Below are 26,955 nucleotides of genomic sequence, written 5' to 3'. Positions count from 1 at the left end.
ACACTAAAAGCAACTATAAAAGCAGTTTTGCCACAGTAACAGAATCCTCAGAGCCAAAGTCACAGCCAAGCACAAGCAGCTCTACAGCCATGCAACAGAAAAAATGTTTCTTCTGCAAAGGAAACCACGGCACAGACCTGTGCAAGGAATTGGAAAGGAAAATGCACAAAGACAAAGTTGAGTTATTTAAAGTAAATGGTTTATGTTTCGGTTGTGTGACTCAGGGTCACATGAGTAAGGACTGTAAAAGACGTATGACTTGTAAAATATGTACAAAGAAGCATCCTACTGTTTTGCACATTGAATTTAAAGATGCAAGTCAAACGACTCCAAACACCGACAGCATGTCAGTAGGCAGTGCATTAGTCACCATGAAAAGGCCTATCCATACTGGGGCCGGTGACCAACAAAAACTGTCAATTGTTCCTGTGCAAGTTAAATTGTCAAATTCCAATGAAGTACTTCAAACGTACGCTTTCCTTGATCCAGGAAGCACTGGAACCTTCTGTACTGAAGCTTTAAGGAAGCAACTGAATGCCAAAGCGACACCAACTCGAATCCTACTTCGTACTCTAGGACAAGAAAAGGTCATAAGTATTAACAGAATCAATGGGCTGGAAGTGTCAAGTCTTGAAGAAGATAATTTTCTAAAACTGCCACCACTCTATACTCAAACAGAAATTCCTGTAACCAAGGAGCAAATTCCCACTCAGGTTGATGTGCAAGAATGGAACTACCTAAAAGAGGTTACGTTGCCATATATTGATGCAGATATTGGACTCCTGATTGGTAATGATGCAGCTAAGTTTATGGAACCTTGGGCAGTAATTAATAGCAAGGGTAATGGGCCCTACGCTGTAAAGACAAGACTTGGATGGGTGGTTAATGGGCTTCTACACGAACCCACAATAAGCCATAAGCAGCCAACCCATATATTCGGCAATCGCATATCAATAATCAATTTGAATGACCTCATGATCCAACAATTCAATTATGATTTCCCAGAAAAGGGTTATGAGGAGAAGGCAGAAATGTCTATGGAAGACAAGAGATTCATGCAAATCATGTCTGACTCTACTGAAATGAAAGATGGTCACTACCAAATAAACCTTCCATTCAAGCAGACTGCTATAGCAATGCCTAACAACCGCCATCTGGCAGAACAGCGTGTAATGTCACTTAAAAGGAAATTCAAGAAGGATCCGGAGTTTCACAAAGAGTACACTGACTTTCTTGAAAGTGTCATTCAAAAGGGACACGCTGAAGCTGTACCACGAGAGCAGTTAAGTCCAGAGGAAGGAAGGACCTGGTACTTACCTCACCATGGAGTACGCCACCCAAAGAAACGCAAACTGCGTGTAGTCTTTGACTGTTCTGCATCATTCCAAGGAACTTCATTAAATGATGAGCTTATTCAAGGCCCAAACTTAACCAACACACTGCTGGGCGTCTTGATCCGGTTTAGACAGGAACCAGTAGCAATGATGGCAGACGTAGAAGGCATGTTCCATCAAGTGAAAGTCACGCCAGCTGACAAAAACTTTCTTAGATTCTTATGGTGGCCAAATGGTGACATCAGTCACAGCCTAGTAGAGTACAGAATGACGGTGCATTTATTTGGAGCGACATCTTCATCCAGTGTTGCTAGTTACGCCGTGAGAAGGACTGCTGAAGATAATAAGGATAAGTTCTCAGCAGTGGCAGTTAACACTGTTAAAGAAAACTTCTATGTTGATGATTGTCTTAAGTCTGTGCCAAGTGAGAAGGACTGCATAGCACTATCTAAAGAATTAAGAACCCTGTGTGCTCAAGGAGGTTTCCGCCTAACCAAATGGGTAAGCAACAGCCGCACAGTGCTGGCCTCTATTCCAGAGGAAGAGCGAGCCACAGAGGTAAAAGATATTGACTTGGATCAGAAGCACCTACCGGTAGAACGGGCCCTTGGAGTGCAGTGGAACGTGGAAGAGGATACATTCAGAATCCAAGTGAACATGAAAAATCAACCTTACACAAGAAGAGGAATCCTTTCCACTGTAAGTTCAGTGTACGACCCTCTGGGGTTCTTAGCTCCTTTCATATTCTCTGCAAAGCACATCTTGCAACAGTTATGTCAACTGAATTATGGATGGGACGACAGGATTCCAGAGGCTTTCTGTCGATCATGGCATAAATGGCTCACTGGACTACAGCAAATGGAAAACTTCAACATTCCAAGATGTATTAGATCTAAAGAATTTGGCAAGATCAAGTCAGCCCAACTTCATCACTTCTGTGATGCAAGTGAGACAGGATATGGTACTGGGACCTACCTTAAAATGACCAATACTGAAAACCAAATTCACACCTCTTTAATCATGGCAAAAGCAAGAGTCGCCCCCTTGAAACAGGTTACGATACCTAGAATGGAACTTACTGCCGCAGTACTAGCAGTGAAAGTAAACCGGATGCTGGAGATTGAGCTACACCTTCCACTCAGAAAAGCGGTATTTTGGACAGACAGTACATCAGTCTTGAAATACATTAGGAACAACACCAAGAGGTTTCAGACTTTCGTGGCTAATAGAGTCAGCACTATCAGAGAACACTCTTCTATTGAGCAGTGGAGATACTTGAACACCAAGATCAACCCTGCAGACCATGTGTCCCGAGGTCTTACAGCTGATGCATTTTTAAAGTGTGAAAACTGGAAGAAGGGACCGGACTTCCTACAGGAAAAGGAAGAGACATGGCCTAACTTACCTGCTGATCTCACCCCCATAACAGCCGACGATCCTGAAGTCAAAAGAGAGAAGGTTACAGTCAATACCATCCAGATGACAGATCAAGATCCCACTAGCACACTCATACACCACTACTCAAGTTTCTACAGATTGAAAAGAGCTGTGGCATGGATGCTGTATTTGAGAACTCACCTTTTACAGTTGAGTAGAAAAAGGAAAGATCTGATGCGAATTCAAGAATCAGACACAGACAAACAAGGACAGTCAATTGAAGTAGAGATAACAAAATTCAAAAACACTGTAAAGGTACACAACCTCTCTCTGGATGAACTGGACATAGCAGAGATAGCCGTTGTACAATTCTGTCAAAAACAAGGATTTCAAGAGGAAGTTGAAACCTTACAGAAAGGAAGTTTGAACGTGCAGAAACACAGTTCAATCTACAAACTTGATCCCAAACTTGAAAACAAGGTATTAAGAGTGGGTGGGAGATTAAGCAGAGCAGCCATGCCGGAAGATGCAAAGCACCCTGCCATTCTCCCAAAAGACCATCATGTGTCAAAGCTCGTTCTTAGAAAGATCCATCAGGAAGTAGGACACAGTGGGAGAAACCACATGCTCTCCTTACTGAGACAAAAATATTGGATTCCATGTGCCAACTCATTGGCAAGAAAGATTCTTTCTGAATGTGTGACATGTCGACGTCTCAATGTATCTGTTGGAGAACAGAAGATGGCAGACCTGCCAAGAGATAGAATAACACCTGACCTACCACCTTTCACTCAAGTAGGAGTAGACTATTTCGGACCTAATGAGGTGAAAAGAGGCCGTACCACAGTCAAAAGATATGGAGTCATTTTCACCTGCTTAATCAGTAGAGCAGTACACCTAGAAGTGGCCCATTCTTTAGATACAGACTCGTGCATTAATGCGCTCAGGCGTTTTATTGCTCGAAGAGGCCAAGTGATGGAAATACGGTCAGACAATGGGACTAACTTCATATCCACTGAAAGGGAACTGAAAGAATCTTTGAAAGAATGGAATTTGGACAAAATAGAAAGAACTCTACAGCAGAAAGGAGTCAAATGGATATTTAATCCACCCGCTGGTGCCCATCATGGTGGAGTATGGGAACGATTAATCCGTTTGCTCAAAAAGATCTTGCTATCAGTCACCAGACAACAAACGCTGGACGATGAAAGTCTCCATACAGTTATGTGTGAAGTGGAAGCCATGCTCAACAGCCGCCCACTCACTACAGTTTCAAGTGACCCCAACGACCTGGAAGCATTAACACCGAATCACCTGTTATTACTTAAAAAGCAGCCGATCCTTCCACCAGGAGTGTTCCAGGCCGCTGATGTATATGCAAAGCGCCGTTGGAGACAAGTACAGTACCTGTCAGATCTATTTTGGACTAGATGGATAAAAGAATACCTACCTCTTATGAATGTACGTCAAAAATGGAACCGCATCCGCAGGAACTTTGAAAAGGAAGACATCGTGATCATAGCTGACACGAATGCACCAAGAGGATCCTGGATGCTGGCTAGAGTCCTGGAAACGATGCCAGACTCAAGAGGACTTGTGAGAAGTGTGCGTCTTCAGACAAAAACCAGCGTACTTGAAAGGCCCATCAGCAAGATTTGCCTGCTGGTGCCAAACTCAAATTAAGCACTGAAGATTCAGACAGGCCTATATACACCATGCCTGTTTCCCACCTCACAAGTATTTATTTGATTTTGTTTTGAACATTTTTGTATGGCTCCAGTTTTTTGATTTTGTATTGTTATTACTAGAGCATGCCCATAACAATAGGGGCCGGTTATGTAGGAGCCATTTCATTTGATTTCATATTTTCTGACTAAATGGCGCCCCCACTGGTCGCCTTGGAAAATGGCACCATGGTTCCCTATTAATCAGGCCACAGCTGTGTGTAGCAGGACGCCAGAGGAGAAACAGATTTTCAACCGCTCGCTCGTCACACACACACACAGCGCAGATTATGAATGAAAGACTTTGAACCGAATTATTTTGAGTTTATTTGAACCCTTATGCTGCGCCTGTTTGTTTTGAAAGCCTTATAGTTTAAGTCTGGAGCCTGTTCTTGTTTTCGTTGTTTGCCCCCGTCCCCTTATCATTTGAAACTTTTACACGACTCATTCCATACATCAGCCTGTTCGAAATCAACCTGTTCAATCAACCAAGATGCAACAATCAACAAACATCAAACAGTGAGTAACAAGACGCCCAAGTCCAAGTGTGTGAGCGCGTTGAAAAGACGTATTCTGGCGTCGATAGGCATATTGGCCCTACAGACGATAAGCATACCTATTGATTTCACAGATATCCCTACAGATAATCTGGCATTGGTATCAGGTCTGATAAAGGACCGTATAGCATACCCTATTAATAGTGCCATTGAGCTTTCAACACCAGGGACTGTCCTAAATCTGACTCTCGATGGACCGTCTCTTTCCAGTTCTGTGCAGACAACCGTAAATGCAGATGTTACAGACATAGCAGAACATTTTCTAAATGAGATCGTTAATGTAGTGCAGAGTAATGAATCAATTATGGGTGATGATGAATTACAAATGTCTATTGACATTGCTCTAGGAAGCAGTGGGGCCGGGAGAGTGACTATTAGCAAGATTCCATTTGATCAGATAATGGAACGGAAAGTAAAATCCGGAGGCCTCTATAGTCCGTTTAATTCAGACAATCTGTGTTTTTCTCTATGCATCGCTAGGCATTTGCATCCTGAGAAAGCCTTAGCATCACTACCCAAAATCGCTAAAGGCATACATACCTGCACAGGTCTCGACCTCACACATAGAATATCGTTGAATGACATTTCCGCATTGGAGGATAAACTGGCCAAAAAGATCATTGTTTTCCATCACACACAGGATAGCAAAAAGCTGGTTCTATTTCAGACAAGTGATGGGCCGCATGACGACAGAGCCACGATACAGCTGTATCTACAGGACGAACACTATTGTCTCATATTGAAACCAAATGTATTTCTTGGCACAGGTTATACATGTGAGTATTGTTTCAAAGGATACAATAACCCTGCTGCGCATGGTTGTGCATATGTATGCAAAGTTTGCTTCACAAACTGTTCTCCCCGGCCAGGTGAGAGCGTTAGACGTACAAAGAAATGTTATGACTGTAACCAGATTTGTAAATCTGATTATTGTTACAGACAGCATTTGGTGCATTCACCAACAGCAAAATTTATACCATGTGAAAAATTAATCCGGTGTACAGAATGCAGTGTAGTGTACCCACGTATTGGCAGAAAAAGACGGAGGGATGGATCTGCCTTAGATAGTGGCCACGTCTGCCCACTGCGGAAGTGTAGACATTGTGATCATGACTTGTTTGACAATGGAGAACACGAGTGTTACATTCAGAGCACCCCCAGAGAGGAAGTTTTCGGGTCAAAATACATTGTGTATGATTTTGAGACACAAAATGTTAACGGTGTCCATGTAGCTAATTTCATCTGTGCCATGGATCTTGAGCGAAACCATCAATTTAAAAGGGGTGGGCTAGAATGTGTAAAGGATTTTGTAGACAGATTCAGGACCCATCAATATCGCGGTTATGCATTTATAGCCCATAACGCCGCTGGATTCGACAATCATATTGTGTTACGTCATATGCTTGATCGCGGTATTACACCCTCCACTATTATGAGGGGCAGTAAAATCGTATGCATGACCGATAAGCACTACAATCAGCGTTGGTTGGACAGCTACTCTTTTCTTCCAATGAGATTAGCAAGTACACCAGCCGCCATGGGATTTTCTGTCAATAATGCTTATCCATCCATCCTCTGCAGGGAAACTAGTCCAATTGCGTGGGTATTGTAACTCGATTAAACCCACTTCGTAAGGTTCTTTGAGGGTAATAGGTTTTGATAGTTTGGTTCTATAATGCCATATCTTATTATTCGGATATACATCAATAGAAGCATTACTGGGGAGGGTTATATAGAACCCTTGACCATCCATTGTGTATATACACCTTTGTATGCTACTCAACCTACTGATCCGTTATGAACATAAATATTCTGTGCACACTGCTTTTAAAAAGGATTCATATGATGACAATCTTCTATGCTAGATCAATAATTTGAGTTTCAGGTATCCAAGAGTTGAACTTATCAGCCCATCCTAGCCATTTCACTAATACTATTTTCTGCCCTCCCCTCTTCTTCTTTTTTAATATCTTTTCTATTTTAAAATCTTTATTTTCATCTATAATAACTTTCTGGAGCTCCTTTTCATAAAATGTACCCTGTATGTCCTCATCTGTTGTATCCTGCAACTTGTATACGGGTGGGATCCTATGGACACATTCTTTTATTTTAAAGAATTCATCTGTAAATGTTTGCTCATACCCTTTCCTAAATACACCCCGGTGTTTGGATATACGCACCGTGTCCCCTATACTATATTTAAATTTAACCGTATCCCTATTCTTAGATCTGTATAGGTTGTTGAATACTACATGCTCATTATCCTTATTAACTGTAGCCGGGGTCATTTTAATGGACCTATGGTATGACCCGTTATACGCTTCAACTAACTGTTGTAGAACAGGTATATATCGCCGCGAATTGACTGATGTCAAGTATCGCCACATCTTCGTCTTCAAACTCCGGTTAAAACGCTCCACAATGCTAGCTTTTGTCTCATTACCCGTTGAGAAATGCTTAATCTCATAGTCACTCATCAATTGTTGAAATGTCTTATTATAGAACTCTTTACCAGCATCCGTTTGTAATTTTTGAGGGACCCGCCCCTCGCTCAAGATGTCTTTAAAGGCTTCTGCGACACATGCCCCTGTCTTATTATGTAAGGGCCTAACCCATGCATATTTTGAAAATACATCTATACATGTTAAAAGATAACGTACTCCATCATTTTCTTTAGAATATTCCCCCATTTCCACTAGATCGACTTGAAATTGTTTATCCATGCCGCTGACAAACACCCTGTTTCTCTTCAAATACTTTGCCGCTGGAGCGTGTAGGGTGTAGACGTCCTGTTTCTCTAACCAGTGTTTAACCTCTGTTATTTTAGGGGTAATACCTTCCTCTGCTTTCACAGCGGTAATCAACCTGGATACCCCTCCTAACCCCCCAGGGTTACCCACATCATAATAGATCTTCTGTAAAGCTCCTTCCATCATGGCACCATGAACATCAATGAATACATTATATAGATGCACATACTTTTTATTTACATGATTATTAAAAACATATACCGTTATCAATCATATTCATATACAATGTACACGATGTCTCATCTAAATCAATCATCCTCTGTACAACATACACAACATTACGCATAGACCAAGCATGTATACCTTGCTGATACTTTAAGACACACATATCAATGATATATGCACACAGGATCACAACATACCCCACTCCTTTTGAATCTCCTTGTTTTTTATCATAAAAACTATCAACTACAGCCAAACAAGCCATAGTGCTTCCTTGGGTTTATCCTTTTAGCATCATTTGTGTAAAACTGTACCGCTGTACTTTTTTGGGGAACTGTTAATAAAGTTTTCAATCAATCAAGCAAAATCAATCAAAATCATTCAAAATCAATCAATCAATAAAAATGGTAATACTGTTGTAGCTCTGCTGGGAAGGCCACTGTTGGTTAGAGAGTGACTCACGCAGCACGCACACACAAGCATGCACGCACACACAAGCATGCGCGAGCGCACACACACACACAAACACACACACACACACACACACACACACACACACACACACACACACACACACACACACACACACACACACACACGTTAGCCCATTGTCATACATGTATGTATGTATGTATGTATGTATGTACGTACGTACGTACGTACGTACGTACGTACGTACATACATACAGTGACATGACATGTAGCATTTTAGCACATTGTCATACATGTACTGTATGTACAGTGACATGACATGTAGCATGTTAGCACATTGTCATACATGTACTGTATGTACAGTGACATGACAACTAGCAAGTGAGGTGACTGTGGTCTGGGAGAATGGAGTCCAGCAGGTTAGTTAACAGCATACCTGTACCATGTACACTCCCCATATTATTGTCACTTGTTTATAACAAAGCTCTTATATTTACATAACCACTTCAACCCTTTATACTTCATTGACCAACGGTTGTATGCTAAGTTCCTCTACACTAAGTCTCTTCACAGAATAGCAGCCGATCTGCAAGCACACAATGCGTCACAATGTGACGTGTTGTGTGCTTGTAGATCGGCTATATTTGCCGATCTACAGTATAACAGGTATAAAAAACAAAATAGTTGAAAAAAGACCATTTACATCCAGTACCGCAGGTATCAGGAGGAGGATTTCAGATGTTGTATGATGTCCTCCAAGTTTTCATGATTGATCAGATTAAATCGTGTGTCATGGTATTCAAATTCTGCTTGCATTGGATTAACCAAAATGTCATTCTGTACAGTACCTCTCCTGTGTTTCGTCCTTGTTGCTGTTGTTGAATTTCCCTCTGGTTTATATTAGGACTCTATTAGAACCAGGATTTGGATGTGGTTATGTACAGTAGGAGGACTGGAAGAGTATGCAAATGTGAGCTACTGCCGACTGAGTCACATGTAACTGTGTCAATTTACTGGTGGAATAATGACACCCTTTAAGTTATTCACAATTGGTTTGCAACAATAAAATATCAGATGCACAATAACTTACCTGACCTGTGCTCCGAGGAGCACTTTTTATAGTTTTATATGGTTCCTTTCATATGTGAAGTACTCCAGTTGTATCTTCAAGATGTTAACAAATTAGTGCAAAGTACAGCTATAACTACTGAATACATTCTTTCTTGAATCTTCAGAAAAATGTGTCTGTAATAATTATGGTCTAAGGGAACCATGGTGCAACATGACTGAGTTGCACCATGACTGACTCCCCTCTTCAGCACCCAAGAACCACCAGCACAAAGCATTTTCAGCCTTTTTCCAAGGGTTTTATTAAACTACAGGGTGGGCCAACAGCTGAAACAGAACAACTTTTACATGAACAACCCAAACTTAATGTTTACATTGTTTTGAATGGTAAGTGATTTACAATTATTCAAATAATTGCAAAATGGGTCTATGTTCTGATTGTGCTCGTTACTATAGACTAGAGTGTCCTGTCCATATAAGGAGTCTCCCATGTCTCTCCAGCTCTTTATTAAACAGAAAATGCATTTTCAGTGCTCTCTCCTGATTGGCTTAAAATGTGTCACCTACCTGAAAATGTACTATATTCTGTTTACTAAAGAGCTGGAGAGACCCCTGTGACCGAACAAACGCTCTGTAGCCCTGATTACTATCAGAATATAGTACTTTAACCTTAAAAAAAATAATATATATATATATATATATATATCTTACCCTACCTTTAACTAATCGAATGGGTTTAAGAAATCAGCACTACTTAAGCACACAAAACACATGCAGAGAGGAAACCTTATCACGCAGAACATTGTGCGTTCATACAGATATACTGTATATGAAAAAATTATAAACTAGTCTACTACAGCAGACTGTATCACAGTCCTTAACCAACCGTGCACTTAAGTTTTTCTTGGTTGATATACCAATATATAAGCTATTTGTATAGCGCGCCACTTAGAAGATTTTTTTTTAAAGATCTTCATGATCAACAAAATCACAAAAACACACGGAAAGTAACATTAAGTGACAGTAACAGTTTTGAATTTGTCAAATATGACAGTGGTTCTCAGGTGTCAGGGGACCCCCAGGGGTCCTTAAGTTGGTTCCACGGCCCGTAGGGTTAATGTTTTTAATCAGTTTACACCATTTAACCCTATAGGGCGATCTACAAAGAAAAGTTTTGAATATATAATAATTTTTTTACACAAATATTTCCTCCCTGGCAATCCACGGCCAAATAAATATCAAATCGTCCTTGACATGAAAATCTTTGATAACCACTGAAATATGACAGCTGCATTTGTGCTATATACATGAAGATAAAAGCAAAAGAAACCAATTCAGGTCATGATGAAGCCAAACATTTGAACCAAATAAACCCTATACTTCATTGCATGTCCAATAGCAAAAATAGCCAATCTACATGCTCAAGACACGCCAAAGTTGTGAGCTTGTAGATCTACTATTTCCGCTGACTTTCTATAGGAAATTTTCACCTAGATTTGACCCATTTCTTGCCTATTTTTGCCTTTTATACCTGTAATGACTTTCCCAAAATAGGGAATACAGGGGTGAATGTGGTTCACAGAAACTTATCTGCAAAGTTTTGCAGATATTAGAACTCCAGCAAGCGAGTGCGAGCCTGCATCAGGCGCTTCAGCCGATTCTGCAGTGTGGTTCTCCTGTCATTGACACTTGAGTCCTCGTGTAACAGGAACTCCGTCTTGTCCTTGTCCTGCAACATCTGCAGCATGTCCCTCTGCAGCTGAGAGGCAGCCTCCTCCAATATGTGGAAGCGGATCACCATAGGAATCTGGTCTGCCAGACGCTGGCTGGCAATCTAGAGCGGGAGAAAAAGAAGAAAAATCATAAATGTTAAAATGGCAATATTGTGATCCTCCCTCTATGGATTCACAAATTCAAAACATTTGAAATTGTTGTCAACATCAGGAACACTTGCAGTTAGTAGACATGAATGGGTGGAACAAATATACATGTAAATACAAATGTGACATGACATACATTTGTTTTCTCTGGGCTGAAGATGCAAGAGAGGACTTACTTCATAATAGGATTTCAGGTGAAACATCAGCTCTGACAGGGTGGCCTCCGACCCCAGGCCGGTTTTGCTAGTTAGCTGTTTGGAGAGTGCGGAAAACGAACTTCCAGAGCCATTCACAGCCTCGTCATCCCGCTTCCTCCTCTTTAAGGCACTGCTGTATGTTCTGTCCTGGGTGTAAATGATCATCTCCATCTTGAACTGGGTCCTCAGCATGGATTCTGCAACGGGCTCTTTCTGCTGCTTGATGCTTTCAATCTTTGTCTGGATAGCAAAGCAAATGGCAATACAATAATAGTAAAGTAATAATAATCACTAAAGTACATAAGTATTTGCGACCAGTGGTGTAAAGTAACTAAATACATTTACTCAAGTACTGTGCTTAAGTACAATTTTGAGGTATTTTTACTTTTACTAAATGTTCAATACTTTTATTTTTACTCCACTACATCTCAGAGGCAAATATTATACTTTTACTTGACTATAATTATTTGAAAACTTTAGCTACTAATTACTTTGCAGATATAAATTATTACATTATAAAACATACTGCCACTTTAGCCTTATTTTATACATAGGCTATTTGAAAATAGCAGATCTACAAGCTATTGTGAGCTTGTAGATCTGCTATTTTAAAAAATATATATATTTTTACTTTTGGTACTTTAAGTATATTTTGAAGCCAATACTTTTGTACTTTTACTCAATTAACACTTTTGAACACAGGCCTTTTACTTGTAACAGAGTATTTTTATATTGTGGTATTGCTACTTTTACTTAAGTAAAATATCTAGTGTATTTGTGACAATGATACCTTAGCAACTTTGATGAGGTTAGGAAATCCAACAAAGCTCAACTGAGCGAGCTCGGTCAACACTTTCTTCACAATATCTAGAAAGAAAATAGAAAACATAGTGAACAAACTGAAGATTATGATAAGCCATTGTGACTACATTATGACACCAAACGCATCACGTTACCTGCGATGTCCCTGAGCTTCTGGACAGCGGGTTCCTCCAGAAGTTTGATTTGCTCCTGCACCATGGTCTCAAAGGTCTTGTAGTTGATGAACCCAGGCAATTCTTTTCCACGGTACTTCTTTTCATAAGCGGCCACTTCTTTTTCAATCTTTCTGTTGACTGCAATATTAATAGATATGTGGAGAAATAATGTTGGTTATGACTGGGCCATTGATAGTTTCTTGGATAAGAGCATCACTAGATCTTATAATTGGAATATATTATTAATAATTTGGGGTGTTTTTTTGTCACTGCCTATTGTAGATGGATCAATGTACTTACAATTTCTTCCAGATTTTTCTATGTGGTCACTCCATTTCCCAAACTCTTCTCTGAGTATAGCAAAGACATTGTCTCCACATTTTACATCCTCCCCTTTGGTCAGGCTAATGACATTTCTAGTGAATGCCATCACTCTCTACAACATAGGAGGAGAAGGGGTAAGTCAATAGAATGAGAGTTAGTCATTTTATACATTGATATTATATCATGTAAAATCACACAGGTCACGTTGTTACCAGGTTCAGTGTTTCCCACAAGTTATGTGTTTGAATTTGTTACGTCGAACCACACAAATGTTTACCTGGTTCAGTGTCACCCCAAAGACGGTCATGAGAGTAACAATAAGCATACCGTACTCACATCAAAGAGGAAGTGCAGTCTCTCTGCTGGATCAGAGGGGGGCCCACTTCCACATCTGTCTAGCTCGTGTTGTGTTTCTGAGAGTTTCATTGCTATCTCTTTCTCCAGCGCAGGCAAGGATCTCTGAACATGGGAACGAGTAGAAAGAGACATTTGTTGGACCATTTCATACTACAGTACAACATGATTTAAGACATTTCCGTGATCAGGTAATTAATGTAATTTTGGGAAATTAAGGACAATGAGCAATGCACCTCGATATGGTTCACCAGCTCAAGGGTTAATTTCTCAGCCAGTTTTGGAATGGAGGCTTGACCATCATCATACAGTGTTCTGGTTGATGATAATGGGAAATAAGAAAAACACTTAACATGATACAATTTACAATTAAGGCATTTACGTCTCTTATAGATCTCTTATTCAGAGTGACTTATTAACTGCAAGTTCAGAGTGTAGCTTAAATCGTAGTCAATTCAAGTAAATAAAATGCTAAGAGAACAAATAAGTGCTGCAAAGTTACTAGGATAGCAGGTAGACATCAACCCTAGCATCTGTCTGAACAAATCTAAATAATGTTCATATCATTATGTTAAAAGTAAATGACACATCTTACATACCAAACAGTAAAATAGAAAAATACTGATAATCAATATTCCCATCAATAATGATGAATGAATTTGGATGATGAAACGAAATGTGTCATTATGAGAAGTTCAGGTCATGTGCCAAGAGGAGAAGAGGAAGGCCAAAGAGGAGGTTTATGGATGCGCTGAGAGAGGACATGCAGGTGGCTGGAGTGAAAACGGATGCCGATGGAAACAGATTATACTGTGGTGACCCGATGGGAATTAACCCATTAATATCAGGAAAACATCTGTGTCATTTTAGCCATATTTTACTCGTTAGCTATTCAAAAATTGTGAACATTTGCAAACATTTTTAACTCAAATCTTTGCTTCTGGGGGTCCCTGGAACAAATATTTTGAGATGGGGGTCCGCAGCCAAATACATATACTTTTGGGGGTCCTTGGTATGAAAAAGTTGGAGAACCACCGATATAGCAACATAAGTTTTTCAGAAAACTGTTAGAATTAGAAGACATTTGTAGAATTGGCCTCAGGTCTTAATGGGTTAGAAGAAAGAAGACGACACCGGCCCATCCCTTCTACAATGCAACGATCATAAACTTTTAAATTACAAGCACTCTCGACCATCTACTGTATGTGCAGCAAGTCTTGGGTCCAGACCTGAAGTGTGTATGTTCTTTAAAGAAGACCGTCTCTCTCCTGGTGACCTCCATCAGTGACACCTGGTCCACGATCTCCTGCTGGCCCCTGCACCTTACGATCATGTAACCCTTCTTAAGGGGGATGACTTTATTATGAACGATGTCCACCGCCATCTGCTCTGTGCCTCTGTCAATCAAGTCCGGCTTGGTGAGGATACCTGCATGTACGTGTACGTGTCATGGAGAGAAAACTAATGAGACTAATGTACTTGCTGTTAACCTAGTAACAGCAAAGATACAGACATCAAGTTTTTTTGTAATCATTTATAGTAGACAATTATTTTGTACCCCTTTTTCTCTCCAATTTAGTCGTTATTCCTCCCCACACACATTTCTGTGTTGTTGTGTTCGTGTAGACGCTCGACAAAGCCGGATGCACCACGGTGGATTCCAACCCACAACCTCTGTGGTGGTGGGCAGGGACTTTACCACTGCGCCAACCGAGTACATCAAGTTGACATTTTAAATAACGTCAACTTACCTAAAGTCCTCTCTCCGTCACCGTCTACCTCCTGTGCCATCTTCAATGCCTCAGTAGTTGCAATGTCAACATTACACGGAACCACCACCAAACAAATTGTTTGTTGCTTTGCGATGACTTTCTGTATCAATTTCTTGATCTAAACCAAACAAACACACACACACACACACACACACACACACACACACACACACACACACACACACACACACACACACACACACACACACACACACACAGTCTATATACAGTTTATTTCACAAAAATAAACATGCATTTTATGGGGGCTTTTTTTTTTTTGCTTCACTAGTGTTGGGGCTCTAAGAAAGGCGAGGTTGTTAATTCAGTCGGCTGATTCAATGTTGGCTGGAATGCCAATGAATGTTGTGTATCTTCACACTCCTCGGAGGATGAACCCTACTGATTTGAATGCCCCCATGGTGATAAAATGTCCGCTTGCACAAAGATATCTCACCATCTAATGAAATTAAACTTGCTGAACACTTTCATGCTCCCCGGAGGAGCGATAATATGTGTCCTTTCCTCTAGCACTGCCTTTAAATAAATACTCTGTTACAAGTAAGTCCAGAATTCCAAATTTACAAGAATTAATGGTATCAAAATGTACTTAAAGTACAAAAATTTAAAGTACTAAAATGTTTGAAAATAGCAGATCTACAAGCTCACAACGCGTCGCATCACGACGTGTTGTGAGATTGTAGATCAGCTATTTTCAAATAGCCTATGTATAAAATAGGGCTAAAGTGGTTAATGTATGTTTTATAATGTAATAATTTATATCTGCAAAGTAACTAATAAAATAAAGTTTTCAAATAATTGTAGTGAAGTAAAAGTATAATATTTGCCTCTGAGATATAGTGGATGTAGTGAAGTAAAAGTAATGAAAATTGGTAAAAAGAATAAAAAAAATACCTCAAAATTGTACTTAAGTCAATACTTGAGTAAATGTACTTAGTTACTTTACGCCACTGGAATATACAACATCTGCCATACCCCCAATCCTTCTTTCTCTATAACATTTTTATTCATAGGCCCATAAGTCAGAGCACAGGTCTCAAAGAAAGAATGGAAATATAAGGCAGTTCAAGCAATTTCGGTCTAGTTGGGTGTTAAGAGCAGCACAGACTCTAGAGGTCGCTAGAAACTTAGTCTTGTTCAGATCCAGCTGTTCCCTCATTCATGCATAATCAAAGAAGCAAGACAGAAGAAGTGGCTTTACCTGGTCCCCAATATTTACTGGCTGTCCCTTCACAGCCACTCTGGCAATGCCAGGCAGGTCTATGAGAGTGAGGTCTGGAACATCAGGAGAGGCGATCTCCAGACTGATGAGATCCTCACTGATCCCCACGCCAACTCCTGCCATTTCATCCTGAGCTGGAATTGGAACAAAAAAACGTGAGGTGGGCTTTGTCGTGTTTGGCAAATCTTGCATTCATGGAATAAAAACATTATGTCTACTCAATATTTGTCATTACCTTGCTTAATAATCTGCTCCACTTGTGAAGGATCATCAATGCACCATTCTCTACGGGACTTCAGGCTCACTAGTAGAAAAGTAAAAGAAAATGTCCGAGGAACATCAATGAGAGACATTCTAATTCAGCAAACTCATTGCTGCCCATATAGAGGGATTTATCTAACTCCGACAAGTTACTGGTCATTTTTGTTTTGTTGTAATAAGTCATGAAATATCAGACATCATAGCTGAGCAATGAGCATAATACAAAAAAGTTTTGCCACCCCTCTAAATTAAGATAATTCAGCATTCATTATTTTTTGTACAATATCCTCTTTGAGTTGATGGAATAAAATTGAACCTACCGCCTTGAACATTGTAGCTTATGTTCCCTCGCCACTGGTCTCCTTTCATTGTTTTCCTCATCTTTAACTCAAGAGGGCACCTTGTCACTATGCCTGTAAAGGAGTTAATGTGAGATATGGCTTTTACACTTGGTGGGCACGGAATATCTTGCTCCATGTTAGCCTATTGACACATCCGCTGTTTCACTAAGACAGTGGTTCTCGAACATTTTCATGTCAAGGAGCCCCAAATTGATATGTATTTGGCCGCGGATCCCCATCGAAAATATTTTTTTGCCAGGTATAAGAGAAGATTTGTGTTAACATTTTCTAAATTGATTCAACATTCTTCACAATTCTTAAAACATTGCAGATTTTCACAATTCTTCAAAAATAGCGTGCGATACATTGTGAGCTTGTAGATGGGCTATTTTTGAATGGCAGAATAAAGTGGTTCAACTGATTTTTATACTATATTTATCTCATTTCTGGGGACCCCCTCAAGGACCCCTGGGGGTGCCCGGACCCCACTTCTTTTTAACCAGTGCACAAAATAAAGACACATCTTGTAGGGCTTACCACTTCCTCTTGGCAAAGCCACTCCTGACAGGGCCTCCAACACAGAACTCTTCCCGGAGCTTTGGTCTCCAATCACGGCGATAGCTGGAAGCGACAGGTCCTTGTCCACACCCAGGGAGCGAAGGGAATCAATGAGGTCTATGCAGGGACGCACTGTGTCCTCAAAATGCTGCTGCAGCAAGGAGGGTTTCTGCAGGGACCAGGAAGTTACATCTTAACAATTTTAACACCACCTAGAATAAAACCATGACACAGTAGACAGTATACTTCATTGGGATTCTGAGAAATGACCGGGCATGGTTTTATCCACATTGAGTATTCACTTTTCTCAAGTACTTTACTGTTTAACTTGCATGTACCCATGAAGCTGTTAGTTTGATGGCTTGGCTATCTTTTTGTTTCATTTGTTCTGAAGTGTAATATTTGAAGCCTCAAACGTTTTTCAAAAGGTTTGAGCTTAAATCAAGCCTCAGATATACTCATTCCAACTAACTTCTCTCTGGCTTATAAAACACTTTCACCTGCAATACCACATTGTCCTGATTTGGCACGTGGTGCTATTGAGCCAGTTTGTATGCATGTTATCTCCTGGTTCTGTGTGGAAAAAGTAAAAAAAAATAACATTTATTTATTTATTTTTTATATTTTATGTTGGAACTGAAACACGGGAGGGATGGAATCGCTTGTGACGTCACGTGCGGGGGCAAATCAGTTTGGCCTGTTTTGAGACCAATTTACATAAAACCCCAGATATGCTGTGAAAGTGCTCAAACTGGGGTATGTTTTGGGATAGAAGAGAGGTAGGGGAGACCAAAAACACACAAAGAAGAAGGAAAAGTTTAAATTCATGGTGTAGTCCCTTTAATTTAAATAGTAATAAGGTGGGCAAAATAAGCTTTGGCTTCAGCCCATACCTTTTAGGCCAAAATTAATCTTGTTGACTTAATTGTACTGTATGTTCAACTGTTGTTTAAAAAAAATCATGACCGAAATAAATAAACTAACTATCTCACAGAGAATGTAAACCGTAACCTCGCTTGCCTGAATCCGACTTAAGCAGAAAATAAAAAGAAGGCTTCTTGTCAGAATTGCTCCTACTGACAGCTGGTCCATTGGCATAATGGAGTAATGCGGATAAACATAAATCGCCTATTTTAGCAGCTCCAAAGTTCGTTTTTTTTCACTAATCCTCATTATGCAGTGTACTGACACTCAAACATGCACAGAATGTCCCTTATGAGCTGCCGTTTATGCAGAACAACGTGAAGCTAGTCCTCGGTGTTGCCAGATTCTGTGAGAGAAACAAGCAACCAGCTCCATGTCGTTCTGCATGAACGGCAGCTCATAAGGGACATTCAGTGCATATTTGAGTGTCAGTACACCGCATAATGAGGATTAGTGGAAAAAAAACGAACTTTGGAGCTGCTAAAATAGCCGATTTTTGTTTATCCGCATTACTCCATTATGCCAGTGGAAGGGGTCTCCACAATGGACAACAGGGGCTTCTCTGGAAAAATTCGACGGCCCTTTGTATGTTGGTGAGTGATTAGCGACACATCAAAGCAAACATCTAAAATTACTTTATTAATTTATTTAAAAGTCCTTCATTAAAACAACATTTACTTGAGTAAAAGTATTGGTACCAAAAGTAAAAGTACTTATCATGCAGAATGGTCATGTCATGTTATTGGACATGACGGTACGCCTCTGACACACACACACACACACACACACACACACACACACACACACACGCACGCACGCACGCACGCACGCACGCACACACGCACGCACACGCACACACACACACACACACACACACAGAGTTTATCTATTCTCTAGTGTAGATGACTCTGTTGGTTATTTTACATATTGTAATCAGCTATCAAACATAACAAGGAAGCAGTGGTGGAAAGTAACTTAGTACATTTACTTAAGTACTGCACAATTTTGAGGTATTTGTACTTTACGTGAGTATTTCCAATTTCCAATAGGCCTACTTTTACTTCTATTCTCCACTGCATCTCAAAGGCAAATATTGTACTTTAACTCCACTACTATTATTTGAAAACTTTAGTTACTTCGTAGATTTGGATTATTACTACAAAACATCAATTAACCACTTCAGCCCATACATTTCAGCCATTTGAAAATAGCCAATCTACAAGGCAAGCTCACAAGTCACAATAGATCGACACATCGTGAGCTTCTGCTATCTTCAAAAGATTTTTATACGTTTGAAAACGTTAAATGGGACATTCTGCATAATTAGTACTTTTACTTTTGGTACTTTGATGCCAATACTTTTGTACTTTTACTCAAGTACATGTTCAATTACTTTAAGTAAAACATTTGAGTACTTTTTCCATCACTGCGAGGAAGATACAAGGAAGTTATTCAGGTGCCTACATGGTCGCACATCAGTGAACACAATGATCTGTCCACTTACATGATCATGATTGGTCTTCTTGGTCTTGGAGGAGCTTGAAGGAGAGGGAGCGCTCTTCTTCATCGTGGCTTTCTTCATCTTGGACTTGACCAGATTGTCTGTGGACTTCTGGACGACAAAGAAAAGTTATAATTTATTAGTACAACCTGAACATCATCAAAGTTATAGTACAACAGCCCTACACTAAAGACCAGACTATACCTTAATGTGAGTTGGAAGATGGAACACAGATAGGCTATAGCAGCTGGTTGAAAGATATCAGTCTGATGATCCCTTATGTGGTTCACGGTGTTATGTTTAGTTTCTTCCCCAGGGAGGTAGCCTGGTAAACCCTCCCTCCGGAAATCTCATTTCCATTTGATTCCAGGAATCAAATGGAAATGAGATTTCCGGAGGGAGGGTTTACCAGGCTAGTAGGCAGGGGGACGTTTTGATACTGGAGAAATCAGAACTTAGCATAAGTTTCACTTTCGATTTACTTACTAACTGTAGGCCTAACTGTGTTTGCAGGAATCCACACCATACTTTTTTTGCAATAAATAATTGTCTCCGCCAGGCCGAAAGGCATGGCGAGAGAGTATGTTTTACCCTCCGTCCGTCTGTCCGTCCGTCCGTGTGTGTGTGTGTGTGTGTGTGTGTGTGTGTGTGTGTGTGTGTGTGTGTGTGTGTGTGTGTGTGTGTCCTGTCCGTGTGTTACCAGCTAATCTCCGGCACCGTTGGCCCGGTCGCTGCGAAACTGTGCACACCCACTCCTTGGATGCCAATTCAGAACCTCTGCCCCACATTTTTCACATGGGCCTGTTATAGCGCCACCAGGAGGCCGATTTGTGCAAAACCCATTTTTTCCCATTACACCTACAGCTTTTAACCAAACGTCATGCAAATCGGTACACAGTATCTCTATAGTCATGTGATCAACCCGGATCTGTCCGATTTCCCATATTGCATCCTCATTGGCTAAGGTTGGCTTCCAAAGTTTGCAGGATTGGTCCGTTTTGAACAAACTGCCTCCAATCATGAACGCAGCTTGCCATTTCCATAAAATTGCACACGCATATTCCCACTAGGACGAGGAAGAAATGCCACTTGAAATTTTTCAAAACAGCCTCATGGTGGCGCTATAACTGGCCGATTTGCATTTTTAACTATAACTGCACCGATCTGCGTGAAACTTTGCACGCACACTCCCCAGAGGCCAAGGAAAAACATCTGGACTGCATTTTTCACATCTGCTTTTTACAGCGCCACCAGGAGGCCGACTTATGTAAAATACATTTTTGGAGATTATTCTTTCAGATTCTGTCCAAAAAACACGCAAATTGGTACACTGCATCTCCATAGTCATGTGATTCTGATGGATCTGTCCGATATTTCATATTCCATCCTATTTGGCTTACAGTGGCTTCCAAAGTTTGCAGGATTGGTCAGTTTTGAACAAAATGCCTCAAAACATGAACGCAGTGTGCAATTTCCGTGAAATTTTGCATGCAGATTCCCACTAGGCCGAGGAAGAAATGCCCCCCTTTTCACATCCACATTGGCCTGTTATAGCGCCACCAGCAGGTCTAATTTAGCAAAACACATTTTTGGAACAAAATGCCTCAAATCATGAATGCAGTGTCCCATTGAAAGGCCTAAGAAGAAAGGCCACCCTTTTCACATTGGCCTATTATAGCGCCACCAGGAGGCCACAATAACCTACCTGACCTGGCGGAGACCTGTGCTCCGAGGAGCACTTTTTCTAGTTTAAAATAAATCAATGTAGGCTCAGATAGAGAGTGTAAAATAAGACTTTCAATTTGATAATCATCCCACTAATATGACATTAAGCTATATTGTCTATCTGCTTGTTAAAAGGACATAAGAAAAAAAGGTTACTTTAAGGCTAGTGTTTTAAGTCAATGGTTCTCAACCTTTTCAGGCTGTGACCCCGCAAAATAATCATATAGATGGGTTTCCGCGCGACGTCATCACAGAGCAGAGTCCGCAATCTGCGCATGCGCGGGGGAGAACGAACCGGAAGCGCCATTCACTCTATTGTTATTTTCGGGATTTAGATAGGCATAATGCTGCTATTATAGGCATAATAGGCATAATGCTGCTATTATATACAAACAGATCCAACTTCCGACAAATCATTTTTATTGAGTAAAGAAGATATTACAAACTGCATCATTTAATCTACTTTCATTAAACCTGGTGAAGACCATTTATTTTATGGGTAATAGGGTATAGGATATTTTTAGGGTAATAGCGCCCTCTACAGGCTCATCCCGCCACTGCGCGCGCATCATCCTCTCATGTTTACAAACAGGAAACCCATCTATTTGAACGGGGGACCCCTCCCCCCCCCCTTGAATTGGGGTTGAGATTTAGTTTGACTCAGTTCCACAGATAAATATTGTGAAAATTGTGAAAAATATCTACAAGCTCACAACGCCTCGCAACGAGGGGTTGTGAGCTTGTAGATCGGCTATTTTCAAAAGGTTTGCCTCTTATATTAATTGACAATTTGGCCAACGTTTGACCAGTTTCTATAGTATTTTTTTTTTAAGTTATTAAAAAGGTCTTAAAAGTCCTTCATTAATTGTCACTTCACTGTCATCTGGGGACCCCCCGACCCACAGGTTGAGAACCACTGGGCTACAGCAGCCTCGTTGAAAGATCCGTCTGACCCCCCTTGTGGTTCAAGAGTGTTTAATTTCTTCCCCTGGCGATAGGCAGGGGGAAGTTTTGATACTGGAGAAATGAACTCATAAGTTTCACTTTCGATTTAACCGAAAGTTAAATCTTGACAGTCATACAGTAGTTAACTAAATAGTACTTTCTACAGGTCAAAGAGAGGTGCATTTAGGTAATAAGCAGGGAAGACATCAGGATGCAGGTAGTGAGAGGTGAGATGAGTCCACTTATACCAGCTTTAATATAGCCTTAAATATTTAGAAGGGTGATATGCTCTGCCTAAACACTGACCCCTAGGAGGGAAACTAGCACACTAGGTGGTCTGTGACTGTGCTATTGTTATTGTATTTACTAAAGGTTAAATTAATTAGTAGACAGTGTGCAGTAGATGCAGTGTATACTGTCAGTAGACAGTTAACAGTTTGTATGGTTAAATTCAGTGTGTACTGTCTCTCTAGGTCGTCCTCAGACGAGCCCTCCATCGTTGCTTCCAGTCATCCCGGCTCTCCATACATCTGGCCGGCTCATTGGTGCTATGGGCTCCTGCATCCTTCTTGAGCGTGTCCACATTAGTGTGGGGCGTCCTCTTGACCGGTGCCCATGTGTTGGTTCCCACAGCACCAGTTTGCTGGCTGGCAGCTCTCGGTGCCTTTGGCAGTGTCCTGCTAGTCTCATTCTCCTTACAGCAATCTTCTCGCTCACCCTTGGTATCCCCTCATACAGGATTCTGTTGGTACTGTTGGTACTGATTCTGTTGGTACTGTCAGTACACAGTAAACAGTTTGTATAGCTAGATGCAGTGTCAGTACACAGTAAACAGTTTGTATAGTTAAATGCAGTGTCAGTACACAGTACTATCCTGTAAAGGTGGCTCTGCTGTCCTGAACATTAACAGTTTTTACCTGGTCACCCATAGGTGCAACACTGATACTAGATAATATGTAGATAATCACAGGAATAAAAAAAACAAAAACAAACGTTGCTCGTGTTGTGAGCTTGTAGATCTGCTATTTTCTTTACTTCCAAAAATGTGTAAAAAAGAAATTCAAATAACATTTGTTAAATAGGTTAAACATTGTTAAGGCATAGAATTTGCCTCTATTGGTAAATTAGTGTGCATTATGTTATGTCGTTTTTTATATGTTGTATCTTTTGCACTGCTGCTATTTTTGGGCAAGGCCCAAAATAAATCTTTTACCTCAATAATAATAATAAAGTCTGTTTTTTGCAAGAAACAAGTGAACTGGCATGCTCAACTCAAAGGTTTTCAGAGTTAGTACTATTAACAATGCACAGCAGCAGATTCTCAGGGTTTCTGAGACATATGTGGTTGGGTGTGAGAGGTGTGATGTGTTTTTAGGACATGGCTAACACCTCTATCTCACTGTCTGTAAATGTGAACCTACTAGTTTATGTTGATATGCTTTTTGACGGGTTATTCAGGGCACCTGCCCTCTCAAAAGTCTGTGCAAGGCCCTGGCATCTATTGTAGCATCAGGATATCTTGGTGGTATTGCCTCTTATCAGGTTTAGTATTTATGTAATCACACCATGTCAGTGTCATATTGGCAATACAGAATGAGTTTGAAAATATTCTATAAACACTGTTACAAACATGCATAGGCACCGATCCTGTGGGTCCCCAGGACCTCGAGCACCCATAGAGAAAGCCAGTGGGCGGCAGTGGCTCAGGGGTAGAGTGCAGGGTAGAGCGGCCGGATGGAAGCCGCAAGGTTCCCAGTTCGATCCACAGCTCCCCCCGAGTTAGTGTCAAAGTGTCCTTGAGCAAGACGCTGAACCCCTAATTGCTCCCGATGAGCAGGTTGGTGCCTTGCATGGTTTCCTCCGCCATCGGTGTATGAATGTATGGGTGAATGTAATGCACAATCTATGTAAAGCGCTTTGGATAAAAGCACTATATAAATGCACCATTTACCAAAGCCGAGCACCCACAGGGTGTAATTCTTTGTAACGTGCACAGGACGCATGATCTACCCGGTCTGATACCACACGTCATTCTTAACGGATTTCTGACATTCAAACTCTCTCTGTAATCTGTAATGTCTGATTGTTAATTCCTTGTGCCAGTTATCATGAGCCAATCAAATTTTATGACTTGAAATGTAGGCTAAACATATTTACCTCTCTCTCTCTCTCTCTCTCTCTCTCTCTCTCTCTCTCTCTTGCTCTGTGTCGCTATCCGTCTGTCTCTTTGTCAAATAATTATTCTGTCTCAATTTGAGAGAGAGAGAGAGAAAGAGAGAGAGAGAGAGAGAGAGAGAGAGAGAGAGAGAGAGAGAGAGAGAGAGAGAGCACTTTTATTTCCTGTCTCAAAAGGTGGTTGACGTGCGTGTTTCTCTGCTGTCTGTGGTGGTTGGGTGCACAGATCTAGGGTAGCCTACGTCTTTGTATCAGAGAAGCGCATTGTGCAACAACCTGTTCCTGAAACGGGCACACACACCAGCAACTACTAGGAGGGGCACACATGTGAAAACACATTCTTTTTGTGTCTGTCTGTCAGTGTTAATTCAAGATAGGCCTAATTTCAAACTCTTCTTGTATATCAAGTCAAGTTTATTTGTGGTTTTCCAGACAGGCCCACTGTGTGTCTTGTGTCACACATGCACACAACGGATGTTCCATTTGCACTTCAATACATGACAGCATGATTTCTTTGACACACTAGTGGCGGCAGTGGCTTAGGAGGTAGAGCAGCCACTTCAATCCCTGACTCCCCCTGTGTTAGTGTTGAAAAGTCCTTGGGCAAGGCACTAAACCTCTAACTGCTCCCTATGAGCAGGTTGGTGCTTTGCATGGTTTCCTCTGCCACCCCCCATCGGTGTGTGAATGTGTGTGAATGGGTGAATAATACATTGGAAAGCGTTTGGATAAAGCAGTAAATAAAAGCACCATTCACCATTAAGACAGAGAACAATGAACTATAAGTCAGCAGTCGTTAACACAAACTGTCCATTCTGTATTCTAAATATGTACAAGTAGTGAAGAGAGGTAACAACACTTTCTGGTGGTTTTAACCTTGACTTCCTTTTAGTGTGTGTGTGTGTGGGTGTGGGTGTGGGTGTGGGTGTGGGTGTGTGTGTGTGTGTGTGTGTGTGTGTGTGTGTGTGTGTGTGTGTGTGTGTGTGTGTGTGTGTGTGTGTGTGTGTGTGTGTGTGTTGTTGATCTGCATGGTTATTAGTAGGCTATGTCTATATGTTAATGTAGATGTACTGGACAAGTGAGTATGTCTGAATTACCTCACTGTAACTTAGTAACAATGATACTTCATATATTCACTGACAGGATTGTATCTGTATACTGTATATTGTATTGTATACTGATTCAAGGTAACATGAGGTCACTTTTACTTCAAACCATTCAAAGATGTGAGTGAAGAAGTGTAGTGATCCAAATATAAAACTTATACACTTTCAATGAAACCATGTGATACTATATTCACATAATGTGTAAATATCAACATTGGTGAGACTCAGTATAGCCTTAGATTTACTGTCAGCTTATTACAGAAGAGAGAGTACAGTACATTAGTTGGTTTTGAAGTGTCTGTCATTGCAGTTACTTGATGGTCAGTTTTCACTTCAAGATACCATGAAGTTTCTAAAGACAATCAGGACTGGACATTCTGATCTTGATACCTGGTAAGGAAATGGTTTCATATTCACAATGTGTTCACCCCTCATAGATTTACTAAATTACTTCCAAACGGTTATTCTGATCTGATTCTGATATATCTAAACTCCTAAGCTCCTTGCAAACTGGCATACAACAAGCAGACATCTTGCAGGCTGCAGCATGTTGTTTGGTATAGGTACTATCTGATTTTACAGATGGGTCTCCACTTAAAACATTACAGATATTCAAATATTTAGGACATTGGTTAGAGTCTGAATTTAGTTTTAAGCCGCATACTGAAGTAAAGCAAATAATAGTCTCAGATGAATGTATAGATCGATCAATTGTTTTACTTTTCAAATAAGAAAACGCATTGTTCAGCAGCTTCTGCTTCCTATCATTGGTTATGGTGATATCAAATATCAGAACACCTCTGAGACATCTTCATTCATTAAATGATTTTTTTTAACTAATCGTAAAGGCAGATGTGGGGGAGCTGCTCTGTACATCTCTGAAAGATTTCAAGGGTCTGTTCTTCACTCTGTAACCATACCTAGACAGTTTGAATTTTTAGCCGTCCAGATAATGGTGGCTAATTCTCCTTTGACCATTATCTGCTGTTATAGGCCTCCTTCGGCAACTAGTGAAGCTATGGGAAACATAGTAGATTAATTTCTAAATGTGCTAGCTCCGAGATCGGAGATTGTCCTTCTTGGCGATCTGAATTGGGATTGGTTGACTGATAAATCTGCCAGTTTTAAACAGCAATGTGATTCCCTAAACTTAACACAGATCATCATAGCGCCACTAGACTAAACCCTGCCAGACCGGATGGTGACACTTT

At 40.6% G+C, this 26,955-nt stretch overlaps 1 protein-coding gene across 1 annotated transcript; it reads right to left on the bottom strand.

The window, feature by feature from the left end:
- Positions 1 to 10,249: 10,249 nt before the first annotated feature.
- LOC308081717 (interferon-induced GTP-binding protein Mx-like) lies at positions 10,250 to 20,049 on the bottom strand. Its single transcript, XM_080423335.1, has 15 exons — positions 19,998 to 20,049; positions 19,797 to 19,904; positions 17,348 to 17,537; positions 16,790 to 16,882; positions 16,444 to 16,512; positions 16,188 to 16,342; positions 14,948 to 15,086; positions 14,426 to 14,624; positions 13,433 to 13,511; positions 13,179 to 13,301; positions 12,819 to 12,954; positions 12,498 to 12,656; positions 12,332 to 12,408; positions 11,521 to 11,781; positions 10,250 to 11,298 (listed from the first exon to the last, which is right to left on the bottom strand). The coding sequence occupies exons 2-15, from the start codon at positions 19,872 to 19,874 to the stop codon at positions 11,074 to 11,076; spliced, it is 1,983 nt and encodes a 660-aa protein (XP_080279461.1). The 5' UTR covers positions 19,875 to 19,904; positions 19,998 to 20,049; the 3' UTR covers positions 10,250 to 11,073.
- Between the last annotated feature and the right edge of the window lie 6,906 nt (positions 20,050 to 26,955).

This window comes from Gymnoscopelus braueri, assembly GCF_963280865.1.
Source record: "Gymnoscopelus braueri genome assembly, chromosome: 3".
Taxonomy (NCBI): domain Eukaryota; kingdom Metazoa; phylum Chordata; class Actinopteri; order Myctophiformes; family Myctophidae; genus Gymnoscopelus; species Gymnoscopelus braueri.
The sequence above is the reverse complement of the archived record's forward strand: the minus strand, read 5'-3'. Positions and strand labels throughout refer to the sequence as shown.